Here is a 13,502-nt window from a genome sequence, read left to right as displayed (position 1 = left end):
TGCCGGTTTCTGAGCCGTTGTTCCCTTTGGGGCCAGCGTCGTCTGGGCGGCGCAGTGTTCGCCCTGTTCGACGGTTGGGTTCTCGTGCGGGGCGTCGGCCCTTTCGCAGTTTGCCCCGTTGACGGGGCGATGGGGGGGAGGCTCGCTCTGTTTGCCCACGCTTGGTCCCACGATTTGTGGGCCTTTTCGGTCGTGTCATCCGGCCTGCGGTGGCGTTGGGCGACTCGTCCTCCTTTGGGGGGTTCGGGGCTAACAGGGCAGGTCTCTTCTCCTGCGCTTCGTCAAGTCATCTTGGAGTGGGTGCGCTTGGGCGTGGTCGAACCGACTACGTCCCTCAGGTGGGTTTCCCGCCTGTTTCCAGTGCCGAAACGGGACTGTGCGGATCTGAGGTTCATTCTGGACTTGTCCCGTCTGAACCCCTGGATTCCTTGCCCCTCCTTTCGGATGACTACTCTGTCTCAGGTCCGGCTTCTGTTGGAGCCGGGTGCCTGGATGGTGTCCCTGGACCTAAAGGTCGCGTATTGGCACGTTCCTATTCATCCGGGGTTCAGGGACTGGTTAGGCTTCGTGGTAGGGCGTCACGCTTACCGTTTTCGATGCCTACCTTTTGGCCTGAATCTGGCACCTCGCGTTTTCACGCGTCTGACCCGAGTTGTGGTGACCCGTCTGCGTCTTCTAGGGATTCGGGTTTTGGCCTACCTCGACGACTGGCTGGTGTGGGCTCCAAGTCGGTCAGCTTGTCTGCTCGCCAGGGATTTGGTTCTTTCCCAGCTCGCCAGGTTCGGGTTCCTGGTGAACTGGAGGAAGTCCCATCTGGTTCCGTCCCAGGTTCGGACCTGGCTGGGTCTTGTTTGGGATTCTCGGACCGCTTCCTTGTCTCTTCCTCCGGTGGCGTTGCGGCGGCTGCGGGACCGCCGTTTGCTGTTTCTGAGAGGGTCCCGGGTCACTCGGCGGTTGCTCGAGCGGTTGTGCGGGAGTCTGAACTTCGCCATGCTAGTCTACCCGCCGGGTCGGGTTTGGCTTCGGCGTCTGTTTTGGTTCCTTCGGGGACGTCCTTTCCGCCTCTCTCGCGATCGTTGGGTTCGCCCTCCGGGGGTCTTATGTCGGTTGCTGCGTCACCGTCTTCCTCTTCGGATTTTTCGGGGTTCGGTGCCTTGGCGCCTTCCCGAGCCCTCGCTCGATGTGTTCACGGACGCGTCGTCTCTCGGCTGGGGCTTTGTGACCAGTGCTCACCAGGCAGGCCAGGGACGGTGGGGTCCGTCCTTCCATCGGGCTCACAGCACGGTTCGGGAGTTCGCGGCTGTCTGGTTCGCGCTTCGGAGGGTTCGGGTCGCTCGGGGATCGACCATTCGCCTCCATTCGGACTGTTCTCCGGTGGTTCATTGCCTGAACCGCGGGGGTTCTCTTCGGTCCTTGGCTCTTTGGGGTTGGTCCCTTCGAGTGGTTCGTCTGCTGGATTCTCGGGGTTTGGCTCTCCGTGCGGTTCACGTCCGGGGAATGTCCAACGTTCTGGCGGACGGTCTGTCTCGCTTCCTTCCCCTGTCCACGGAATGGACGGTCGACGACGACTCGTTTCGTTGGATCTGCCAGACGTACGGTCTCCCAGATGTGGACCTCTTCGCGTCGGCGTGGTCCCGGCGTCTCCCTCTATATGTGACGCCCTTCCCCGACTGCGAGGCGTTCGCGGTGGATGCTTTTCGGCAGGACTGGTCGAGGTGGGGTTACCTGTACCTTTTTCCTCCGGTCCAGCTGTTGCTTCGGGTTCTGGTTCGGTTAGAGACATTCCCGGGGAGAGTAGTCCTCGTGGCCCCTTGGTGGCCGGCCCAGCCTTGGTTTCCGGTGCTTCTGGCTCGGTGCCCGAACCCGGGACGTTTCCCGCGGCTCCGCCTCTTTCAGCAGGTCGGCCCGATCCGGTACGGGGCTGGTTCGACCTTCTCCTCTGCTCTTCGCGTCTGGTCTTTTTGACGCGGGTGTATCACCATTTCTATGGTGATCAGGTGGCTTCTTTGATGGTGTCCCACCTGAGAGCTTCGTCTAGGCGACAGTATGAAGTTTCCTGGCGTTCCTTTCGCCATTTTCTGGCTCTTCGTAGGTTGTCTTTTCTCTCGGATCGGGTTGTTTTGTCCTTCCTTACTTGGCTTTTTCAGGACCGTCATTTGATGCCTAATACTGTCGCCTCGTATCGTGCGGCGCTGGCGGAGCCGCTCCAGCTCGCTTTCGGGGTGGACGTCACGTCCGCCCCGTTTCGTAAGCTTTCCCGTGCTATGTTTCACCTCCGGCCTGCTCATGCGCCGCCTGAGCCGTCCTGGTCCTTGGACAGGGTGCTCTCCTATCTTTCCTCTCCTCGGTTTGTGGTGGCCCCTTCGGTTCCTGATTGTTTTTCCAAGGCTTTGTTTTTGTTGGCATTGGCCTCTGGGGGCCGGGTAGGGGAGCTTCATGCTCTCCTCCGGCGCAGGGGTTACTGCTCTTTTGGTCCTGGGGGTAGGTTTGTCCGTTTGCAGCCTTCTCCGTCCTTTCTGGCAAAGAACGAGACGGCTGCTTTCCGGAGGGGTCCGTGGGTCATTGATGCTTGGTTGGTTCGGCCGGGGGTGCATCATGTGTTGTGTCCTGTTGCTGCACTTCGCCGTTACCTGCGCGCTTCGGCCGGAGTGGCTGGGGATGCGCTTTGGGTTGATCCGGTTTCCCTCGTTCCCTGTTCCAGGGCTCGGGTCTCCCAGGTTGTCCGCAGGGTTATTAAATCTAGCCAGCCTGCGGTCTATCCTCGCGCCCATGACGTTAGGAAGTTTGCGGCTTTGGCTGCCGTGTTTGGTAATATGTCTTGGGCTCATATTCGGGCGCGTGGATTTTGGAAGTCGAACAGGGTCCTGGCCGCCCGTTATTTGGTGAATGTCCCTGCTCCTCGTCGTTCTTGTGTTGCTTTGGGTCGCAGGTTGCAGCCAGTTGTCTCGACTTCGAGTTGAGGAGTTTGTGGCCACCGCCTCCCGGGTAAGTCCCATTTTTCCTTCTCTTTGGGTATGTAGCTCCAGGGAGCCGTAGGGGCTCCCCCCAGAAAACCAGCGTTGAATGTAATGAAACGCCATTTTCTGGGTGAGCCCCGGAGGCTCCCTGGTTACCCTCCCTCCCGTCCGGTCGGCGGGATTTTTCGCGTTGGTTGAAGCCTAGTTTCCGAACTGACGGCAGCCGGCGCGGTGAGGTCCGGGGCCCCCCCCTCCCCCTCCCGGGGAGGGGAGGGCTGCGCGGACGACCGGCGCGGCAGTAAATTGATTGTTTGATTGTTTTCCTTGGGATTGTAGGGAGTTTTCTACCTCTCTGTTCGGTTTTTGTTGTAGTTTTTTACCATGTGGGGTTTGTTTTGTTACGCCTACCTTTCTGGGTGCCTAACCCCGGTCGATGGCAGATAAGGAAAACCCCCAACCATATGGGGTTTTCCAGGGCCATTGCTCCCTGAAACCTCTCTGAAGGGGCCAGGTTCTGGCGCTGGTCCCTGGTAGGTCTGAACTCCATAGCTAATGTCCCGGTCTAACATAACACACATTAGCCCGATAAGCTCCAGGGAGCCTCCGGGGCTCACCCAGAAAATGGCGTTTCATTACATTCAACGCTGGTTTTTTGCACCTGCCCTTCTATGGTTTGCCTCTTTGCAGCACTGTGAAGCAATGTTTAAGCTGTTTTGCCAGCTCCTGGTCCAGTGATATCACCCCTTCAGTTCATGATACCTTTTTCAAATCATTGGTTTTATTATCCCTCACATTTGTTTGTCAAGTTGGGGAGCTTCATGGTCTTGTCTAGAAGCAAGTCTTTTGTTCTTTTGGCACTGGCAGGCGGTTTCTTAGTCTGCAGCCTTCTCCTTTTTGGTAAAGAATGAGGAACTTGATTTCTGGAGAGATCCTTTGGTTATTTGTTCTTGGGTTTTTGGGCTGGGAATACTTCATTTGTTTTGTCTGATTGCAACTATTCATTGTTACCTGCATGCCATACGGACTGCTTTGGTGAATGCATTGTTTGTTGATCCTATCTCCTTTCATCATTGCACTGAATCGGCATTCAGTGTAATGAAACCTCTCTTTCTGGTAGAGCTCCAGAAAGCTCTGCTCTGCTCTGCTTCCCTTGCTACTACTTTGTTAGTATGTCTGTTGTTGTCCATCAGCTCTGGACTGATCATTTGAGCCAGCTGTGGACTGGGGCTCTGGGCTGCCTGGTAGCAGTTATCAGTACTAACAAATTTGAGCTAGGTTAGAGCGAATCAATTGTTTGCTCTATAGAGTAATCAAACCTTGCAGTTTTCTGCAAAGCATTGCTGAAATTCTGGATGCGTTCCCAATGATTCAGCCGGTCTTCCTAACCATTCTCAATGTCACTAAACTGTTTGTTGTACTAGAGTGCCCAAACCTAACCAACCCAAGGACCCATAAACAGAAAATGGGACATTACAAAAATTTCCTCCAGCAGCAACCAGTTTTTGTACGTCAGTTTTTGGCCTTGAGTAAAATATACGTCAAAATGAGATGTGCTATTAGACGAATGTGTTGGATGATAATGGTCGTACCTATGTAAGAGAGGCCATGTTTTGGCTGTGATCCCTGGTAGGCTAAACAGGACTCCTGCGACTGATGTGACCCAGTAGTGGGAAGCCATCTCAGCAAAATACTGCAGCTTCAAGGAAGCCAACCCGGTCTCTACCAGAAAAGAGGCATTTCATTACGTTCAGCGCTGGTTTTATACCAAATATTATATTATTATTGTTAATTATAGAACTTTTTTTTTTATATATACATTTTAATAAAAACTTTTGTATAAATTTTTAGACATTGTCTTAACAATACCGTAATAAAATTTGTTGGCACCAAAATGTGGTCTGCATTCAGAATGTACAGTCTCACTCTATCAAAAGTCAGTTGATATTTCCTGTTACCTGTATATGTGAATATTTATTTATTTATTTATTTATTTATTTATTTATTTATTTATTTATTTATTTATGCATATACAAGAAGGTACATTGGGAATGTGAGGATACATAATATGGTAATTACAGTCTTGTAAAGCCACTAGTACGTGCAGCGTTTCGGTATTTAGATCATGCTATATTACCAAGGCAAATTCTTATCTTGCCTCTGGTGTTCAGGTGTACCAAGTTTGAGTGGACGTCATCTGTGACACTTCGTCCGTTATGAAAATTCACAAAAATGTATTTTTATGCACTTTTTATTATTTTACTGTACATTAAAGCAATCATTTAGGATCATTTACTTGGACAAAAAATGACATATAGTAGTATACAGTTATAGAAACAAAGGGAAGAGAGTATAAAACTCCCTGATTCGATCCCTTAGAGGCCACAGCTAACAGGAAAAAGTGCCTTAACATTTCTACGTATATCAAAAAAAAGTATTGCGGCAAAAAACAAGTATAATAATACCATTAATACAAGTATAATAATATACCATTATTTTAAAAACAGTATTTGTGTAAATGAGTGCAAAAGTGCAATAAGTCTTTTCACTTAGTACACTGTGCTTTCTCATTAATTTAGAAATTAATAAAGAATAATAGCTAAAGATAGATGTTTTACTTTAGAAGAGAAAGTTTAAATTGAAGTTGATGGTCATATTGTTTTCTTTCAGCACTACTACAAGCTGTTCCCTCTCGTGTGACGGTACCTTCAACTCCAAGCACAGTGAATATTAAGTCACTTCCTCCACCTCCACAGCCTCCTGATAATCCTCAGACTGAAGCTGAGAGGCAACAACAAATTCAATATGAGCAATGGCTTGCACAACAACACAGTTTAATTGCTTCTCAACAGAGACACTATGAAACGGAAATCATCAAGCTAAGAAAGCAGCGTAAAAGCCTGAACAGTCGTCAGAGAACATTAAAGAAAAATGGGCAGGAATTAAATGAACATGATGCAGCTGAACTTGCTCGTGTGCAGAGGGAAGCATCTGCAATCCAACGACATTTAGAGCAGTGTCGTAAATCTGCCAGACAGCATGCTATGATTATGCAGGAGTACAACACTAAAAAGAGAAATCGACAAGGTCACATAATGAACACGCAAGGTGGAGTAATGAATGTGTCTCCAGGAACTATGATGACTGGGGCTTCTACCATGGTTCCTACAGGTTCATCACCCATGCATTCTACTCCGCAAAGCCCTCTCATGTCCCCTTCGCCATCATCTCAACCAAGTATGGGCTTGAGTCCTATGGTGCCCTCTCCACACACACCAGTAGCATCTCCTAATCCAACAATAGTGCCACAACATTCTCCTCATGCTATGGTGGTTCCAGGTCCACACCCATCCCCTGGGGAATCACCTTTTAGTCCCCAGACTTGTATGCCTTCTCCAGGAGGAGGGTATCCTGACCAAGGACCACGTGCTACTTACCCTGGAGCACCCCAGGGAATGGCACACCACATGATGGTTCCTCAGATGAGAGTTAGAATGCCTGTTCATAGTCCTGGCACTCAGACAGTACAACCAGGGCAGATGTCACCACATATGATGGGGGTAAGAGCAGCATACCCCCAGGCTGGAGTAATGATGCCCCAGGGTCAAGGGGCAGCCATGATGATGAGACACCAGTACCCACAGGGAGTGATGCCTCTTCGGAGACCTTCTGGATCTGGACCTGTTCCTAGTCCAGGTTCCGTTGGCCCCATACCAAGTCCAGGTGGACCTGTTCCAAGTCCTTTAGGAGGTGGAATTGCTATGAAACCTAGTCCAGTTCATAGTGGCTTGAAGAGTCCTGTGCCACTAGCTAGTCCTAGTTCTGGTGGTCCAGTTCCAAGTCCTATATCTGGGAATATGTCTATGAAACCAAGTCCAGTTCATAGTGGCTTAAGAAGCCCTGTTCCCCTTGCCAGCCCTCAGATGCGTCCTCACAGCACAGAAAATCCAAGCACTCCATTAACCCCTCGCAGTGTTGGTGCTGGAGAGATAGGTGGAGCACCAAACACACCCCACAGTGATATAGGATGTGCGAGTAGTAACAGTAGCCTAGTGAACAGTCCTCATCCCTCTGTGTCTACACCCACTAGTGATGCAGTGCCCTCACCTGCTTCCTCATCCACATCTACTGCAGGAGGAACAGTTGCGTCAAGACCAGGAGGAGGAGGCGGCGGTAATGCTAATAATCCAAATAACCCTGCACCACTTCCACCACACTTACGAAGATTTGGTTATTTCAAACTTGGGCTTAGAGGCGGTACTCTTTTAAGAAGTCGTTGGGGACACTTCAAATTTGGCTTGAAAGGTGGAGCACCCCTTGGGGAAATTGAGAATAATACAGTACAAACCACTTGCAGCAATGAAATTGCAACAACAGCAACACCTAATACTACAACAAATATTAACACCACCACCTCTTCCATGTTAAGGGCTGTCAATACCACAGCACTCTCAATAAAAAATGAGATAGAAAGTCACGAAGGACAGGAGGGGCTAGCTCATGTTCTAAGTGAAAGTATTAAAGGGCCAGTAGTAAGAATGATTGGTGGAATAGGGCCACGAGGAGGCCAGTCTGCATATTCTCCTGCAGGAATAACAACAACTTCTTCAATGATACCTCAGCTTTCATCTAGTGTTAATAAAATAATTGTTCCAGAGCCAGCAAAATCTGAAATTCCTCCATCAAGTCGACATCAAGCAGTAATAGGTATTCCGGGTGGAGGTGCAATCTTGTCTCAAAACAGCATGTACCCCAGTCATACTGTAGCAGTAGCGCCTGGAATTAGATTACCAAGTGTCAATGCCTCATCCAATTATCCATCATCAAACATTGTGTCTGGTTGTGTAGCCACCACCAGCTCTGGTATGATGGGTGTGGCAGTTGGTACAACAGGTGCTTGTGGTATAAGTGGTTCTCTTGTGCCACCACCTATTATGTCTGTGACCTCGTGTGCAGCAACCACAGCATCTATGTACAATTCGAGTATGGCACCCACACACCGACCACTAGATGAGGTTTCCACTCATAGTACTATTGTTAGCATCAATGACCAAGTAAGCGGGATATCAAGTGGGTTAACACACTTTCCGAATAATTCAGGCTTGCCTTCAACATCAGTTTCGGCAATGACCCACACCACGCCTTCTCTTGGCCGACCACTAGTAAGTGTTCCATTACAGCAAATTGGTTTACAACAAAGACCTGTATTAAATACACCTGGAACTCAATCCATGGCCACACAGCAGGTCAGAACCCTTCCATCCATAGGTCAGCTACAGTCAGGGGCAAGACAATTTAGAACACAGTTAATAAGAGCTCCAGTTACCCAACAACCTGGAGGTATTGATCTAGAAGGCCATAAAGTAGTAACTCAACAACAAGTGATGCATCAGTCCATAGGTCAGCCTGTTGGGGTGTTATCCAGTGGTGTTCCTCAGACACTAGGACAGCAAACGTGGATTCAAACATCCAGTGGGACCATCTCTCAAAGTGGAGTTGTTGTACAAGGTGGAGTACCACAGACTGTTGGCGTACGCATGGTTACACAGCCAATGATGGTTCAACAAACCATTGTTCGCAGTGGCAATGTTATGGTCCGACCAGCCACCACTGGTCAGGTTTCAATGCAGGGTGGAGTACGAATGATGATGATCCATGGAGGACAACCAGTCCGTACACCCTCTCCCCCAGTGAGTCGACCAACTATGATGCCTCCACCTGCTGCTAAATCTCCAGCAGGACTTTCTGCAAGTCCAATACCACGTGTCTCTCCAGCTCCATCTCCTTTATCGAATCATCCCTCTCCACACTCTCCTCAAATTAAGGGCCATTCTCCGCTAATGGGATCTCCAGCTCCCAGTCCTCATAACTCACTCCCTACACTTTCTAGTATTATTAAAAGGGAACCAGAAGATGAGCTCTCAGGTAGTTGTGGTACACCTGGTTTGCCTCTCTCAAGTATTGCTGGTCCAGGCATTTCTCAATCTCCTGGCACACTGCATGTGACCATCAGTGGAGCAGTATCACAGGCAGCAACACAGTTGCCAATGATGAACCACCCACACTTGACAACACAAAATTCTTCAATTGTCACAGGACCACTGAAATCAGAGGGATTGAATGAAGGGATGAGTAAAGAGTCCTCTAATGCATTGCTTAAGCAATTGTTGGAAAATACTGGGTGTGCTAGCCCGCTACAGCAGCCTCCTCAAGGTCAACTGGTGTTGTTTAGGTCATCTCAAGGAACGTTACCCATGCAGTCATCTCATCTGTCCCAGGTTGCTTCACAGGTGCCTAATCCAACCCCAATAATGGTACCTCGAAGCATTGTACCAGCTTCAGCCCCAAGCTCGCATGCTTCTGTGTTACATACTACTAGTGTTGCATCCATGATGTCTCATAACCCTGACATTCAACATCATCATCATACAGTAATTGCACCTGGAACTCAATCCCAGCCTTTAGGACCCAACCCACAAATAATGCAGCGTTCAGTTGTAGTGTCAGGTCCTCAGCCGGTTCCACAAAATCCTGGAACTCATACTGTTGTTCTGGGTCAGCCACAGTTAATTGCCCAACCTGGTGCTCATGTCAGTCTCAGTCATTCAGTAGCACGTCTTGGAGTTCCATTTGCTGGTCAGAGCCATCAAGTTCAGCATGCAAATGCTCCTCATCCATCTAGTCAACATACAGGTATAAGGCAGGTTACAACCCACCATATAACCCATCAGGGTATGAACCCTTCTGGTCATCATGTGATACAAGGACAGCCAACTCATCAAACAGTAGCAGTCAGCCATCCAAGTCGTCCGCTGGGTCACCCTGTTACTCCCTCAGGTCCTCACATGGTTGTCCATCCAGGCCTTCGACCTGCCCACCCAGGTCAACACCCTTTAGCTAATGCTCATCCACCGGGTACTCATCTAATATCAGGAGGATCACGGCCCTCTCTTAACCCCACAGTAATGAGCTCTGCTCAAACACCAGCAAGTATGGCAGACCGAATTAATAGTGATCCTGGCCTAAAAACAGAAATGCGCGTTATGATTCCTGAGACTGTAATGGGAACAGGAGCTAGCACCGGAGAACACACTCCTGAGATGACCACACCAAATGAAGGTTCGGACTCTCTAGACCATGAAGAGCTTAAGAAAGCAAAGAAACGAGCTCAGCAAGCTAGAAGAAAAAGTCAAAGTAAGGACACCAAAGTACAGCCAGCCAAGCGGGCTAGACAGGGATCTCGAGTTGAAGAAGATTATGATGCTTATATTGAAAGTGTAATGCAACAATTAAGAAGTATGCCACCACTCACTATCATGGAACCAGAAGTACCAAGAAACTTTAATCTCTGTCCAATGTTTGGTAGTGGTGATTTAACTAAACTAGGCAGGAGAGATTATAATTACAGGCAAGGAGTTTTGGAAGGCTCAGAAGGTCATGCAACTATAAAAAATATCACTGATTATTATAATACACAACCATTTGGTGATAAATTACCCATAGTCACTCCAGCAAAAACTGCACCCACTCAACGAGGCTTCTACATTCATGAGTTTACACCACCAAAGATTGGCCTGCCACTAGATGAATATCCGGGAGAAGGTGATTCTGTTAGTGGCTCTAATCGTCCAACTCCAGCCCTAACACCAACTAGAGATGCAGACTCTCCTGACACTGTTTTAAGCTCCTCCTCTCCAGAATGTATATTACCTGAATCCCCTCTTCCATTTAAGGGTCTTAGACTGGTTGACATGGATGAGGATCCACATGAGGATCAGCGTGATCGTTCGCTTTCTCCTTCTATTCCTCTCCTCATGCCTACTCCAATAAGACCAGGACAATTGCCATTCCTTCCCTCTCTGGACAAAGATAGTAAAGATATTCCAGAATTGGATAAGGAAAATATTGGTAGCCTTTCAAGTATTACAATGAAGAGCCGCTTAGGACAATCACCAGCACTACCTTTAAAAGACATGGGTAATGTCACTGTCACACTTACCCTTTCATCTCAAGCTGGCGAAGATGTATCTGGTGTTTTACGTTCTTTAGCTAACCTTCTGAACATTCCACCACCATCATCTTATCAAATGGCAGACCGACTGGAGCCACCCAAATTACCAAGACTTTATCACCACAAACATCCAAAAGATGGTAAAGAGCAAATAGTGGACATCCAAAGTATTCTCAATGGACAGGCACGTTTTTGTAGACATTGTGATATCATCATATTGAAAGATATTTTATGCAAAAGAGTGTCAGAGCTTTCGTTCTTAAACAAAGAAGACTATGGAAGTGTTGAGGAAATTACTTTTTGTTCACAGCAGTGCTATGTACAGTTTGCATTATCTCATCGTATGATCATTGATGAAAGAGGAAAGCATGATGGGAGTAGTAGATTTAGCAAGCAAAAAGATACATATAATGATATCAAAGACACTTCATCCATTATGTCTGATGATACTCTCCCAGACTGGTCCAAAGAAGAAGATATGGATGAAGTTTTACGGGTTCCCCAACTTGAAGATTCTCTGCTCAGTCGACCCAGCAAACATAAACTAGAAGATGATGAGGATCAGTTCCCTAGGCAGCCTGATGGGAAACGTTTTCGTGGTCACAAATATAAGTGCTGGACACCTAATGCTCTCATTCTTCCAGAGAATTATGAAAAACCAACACCTAAGGAAATGACAGACTTGCTTTTTCGCATGGGTATCACCTACAGAAAGCCACGGTTACGAGACGATACTCGTCAGTGTATCTTATGCAACCTGTATGGCGATTATGTAGCTGATGGACCATCAAGACTACTTAATTATGATGTAGACAAATGGGTTCATCTTAATTGTGCTCTCTGGGCAGAGGATGTTTATGAAACAATGAATGGAGCCCTTATGAATGTAGAAACTGCAATGAAAAAAGTGTCACCATTTATATGTGAACATTGTGACCAGCTTGGAGCATCTGTGAAATGCTTTAAAGTGCGATGTAGTAAAGTTTATCACTTAAATTGTGCTGTAAAAGAAGGATGCACATTTTATAAAAATAAAACCGTGTATTGTCAAGAGCATATTAACAAAGGAGAGAAAGATAATGAACTTTCAACGTTATCTGTGTTCCGCCGTGTTTTCATAGACCGTGATGAGAACAGGCAAGTGGCTTCAGTGATGCACCATGCAGATATGAGCTACCTTCTTCGTATTGGCTCACTAATTCTTCTAAACATTGGGCAGCTTTTTCCACACCAGCTCCAGGCATTCCACACTCCTTATTGCATCTATCCTGTGGGCTATCAAGTGGTATGTAGGAAAAAATTTTATCGGCATGATTTGTCAGCGTAATCTTAATAATTGACTACATTTGTATATTGTATAATTCTTTAAGATGGTGCTATTTAGGCAAGTTGAATATAGAAATGTTAAAGCATGTTAATACAATTTGATTCTGTTTCTTTACCTAGATTCGATTCTACTGGAGCATGCGCAAGCTTCACAAGAGATGTGCTTATGAGTGTTCAATCCATGAGAATGAGGGTCAGCCAGAATTTCGAATAATGGTGAAAGAGGATGGTTATGAAGACCACACATTTGTCAGCTGCTCTCCAAAGGGTGTATGGAACAAAGTTCTTGAACCATTAGCAGATATGCGTCACAAAGCAGATGTTGTAAGACTCTTTCCTCAGTACATCAGTGGAGAGGACCTCTTTGGCCTGACTGAACCAGCTATTGTTCGTATCCTTGAGTCTTTGCCAGGTATTGACACGTTAGGTGACTACAACTTCAAGTATGGCAGTAATCCATTATTCGAGCTTCCTTTAGCTGTCAACCCAAGTGGGTGTGCTCGAGCAGAACCTTTCAACAAATTACACCTCAAACGCTACCATGGGATGCGCACCACTGCTGGCTCAGTGCGAACAAGTAATAACTCCAGAAATGCTGCCAGCATAGCAACCCTAACTATGGGGTATGATCCCTTTGTGCCCTATAGTAAGTTGCATGTCCACTCAAGATCATCTCAGTATAAGAAGATGAAGAACGAATGGAGAAGTGTCGTTTATTTAGCAAGGTAAGTTAAATTTTTTTATATGTTATGAAACCCTTCTAAACTGTTATAAGCTGTTTAAACTGACATGTGTCATATTTGTTTGGGGTCCTCTATCACGGGAGATCTGTGCCTACTGGGGACCATGAGCCAGAGCCTGGTCCCCTCAGAGAGGCACAGGGAACAATGGCCTTATGAGCACCCTACATTTAGTGTGTGTCACGTCTGCCAACGATGGGGCTCCCCAGAGAAACCAGCATTGAATGTAACGAAACACCATTTTCTGGGTGAGCCCCAGAGGCACTCTGACACCCTCCCTCTCTCCAGTCAGCGTTTTTTCATCGCTCAAGAACTGGAGTGATGGGCTGCCGGCTCCCTCTGGGTAACACTAAAGAGAGGAAGTGCTAGTCGCATGAAAGGTTGCGAGTTTGATTATTTTATAAGGGAGTTATTTTGATCTTTTGGGATGTAGATTACAAAGGTTAACCAGACAGTGGTCTGTTTTGATTC

At 47.5% G+C, this 13,502-nt stretch overlaps 1 protein-coding gene across 7 annotated transcripts in view; it reads left to right on the top strand.

Moving 5' to 3' along the window:
- The window catches only part of trr (trithorax-related), a 104,999-nt gene that overhangs the window by 85,363 nt on the left and 6,134 nt on the right, over positions 1-13,502 (top strand). For all 7 annotated transcript variants that reach the window (XM_069333537.1, XM_045753542.2, XM_069333534.1 and 4 more), the window contains 2 exons: positions 5,625-12,250; positions 12,412-13,016. In XM_069333537.1, coding sequence (XP_069189638.1) covers positions 5,625-12,250; positions 12,412-13,016 — 7,231 coding nt within the window. The remainder of the gene's footprint in view (positions 1-5,624; positions 12,251-12,411; positions 13,017-13,502) is intronic.

The sequence above is a fragment of the Procambarus clarkii genome, chromosome 29 (assembly GCF_040958095.1).
Source record: "Procambarus clarkii isolate CNS0578487 chromosome 29, FALCON_Pclarkii_2.0, whole genome shotgun sequence".
Taxonomy (NCBI): domain Eukaryota; kingdom Metazoa; phylum Arthropoda; class Malacostraca; order Decapoda; family Cambaridae; genus Procambarus; species Procambarus clarkii.
Note: the sequence above shows the minus strand (reverse complement) of the source record. Positions and strands in the feature narration are given on the sequence as shown.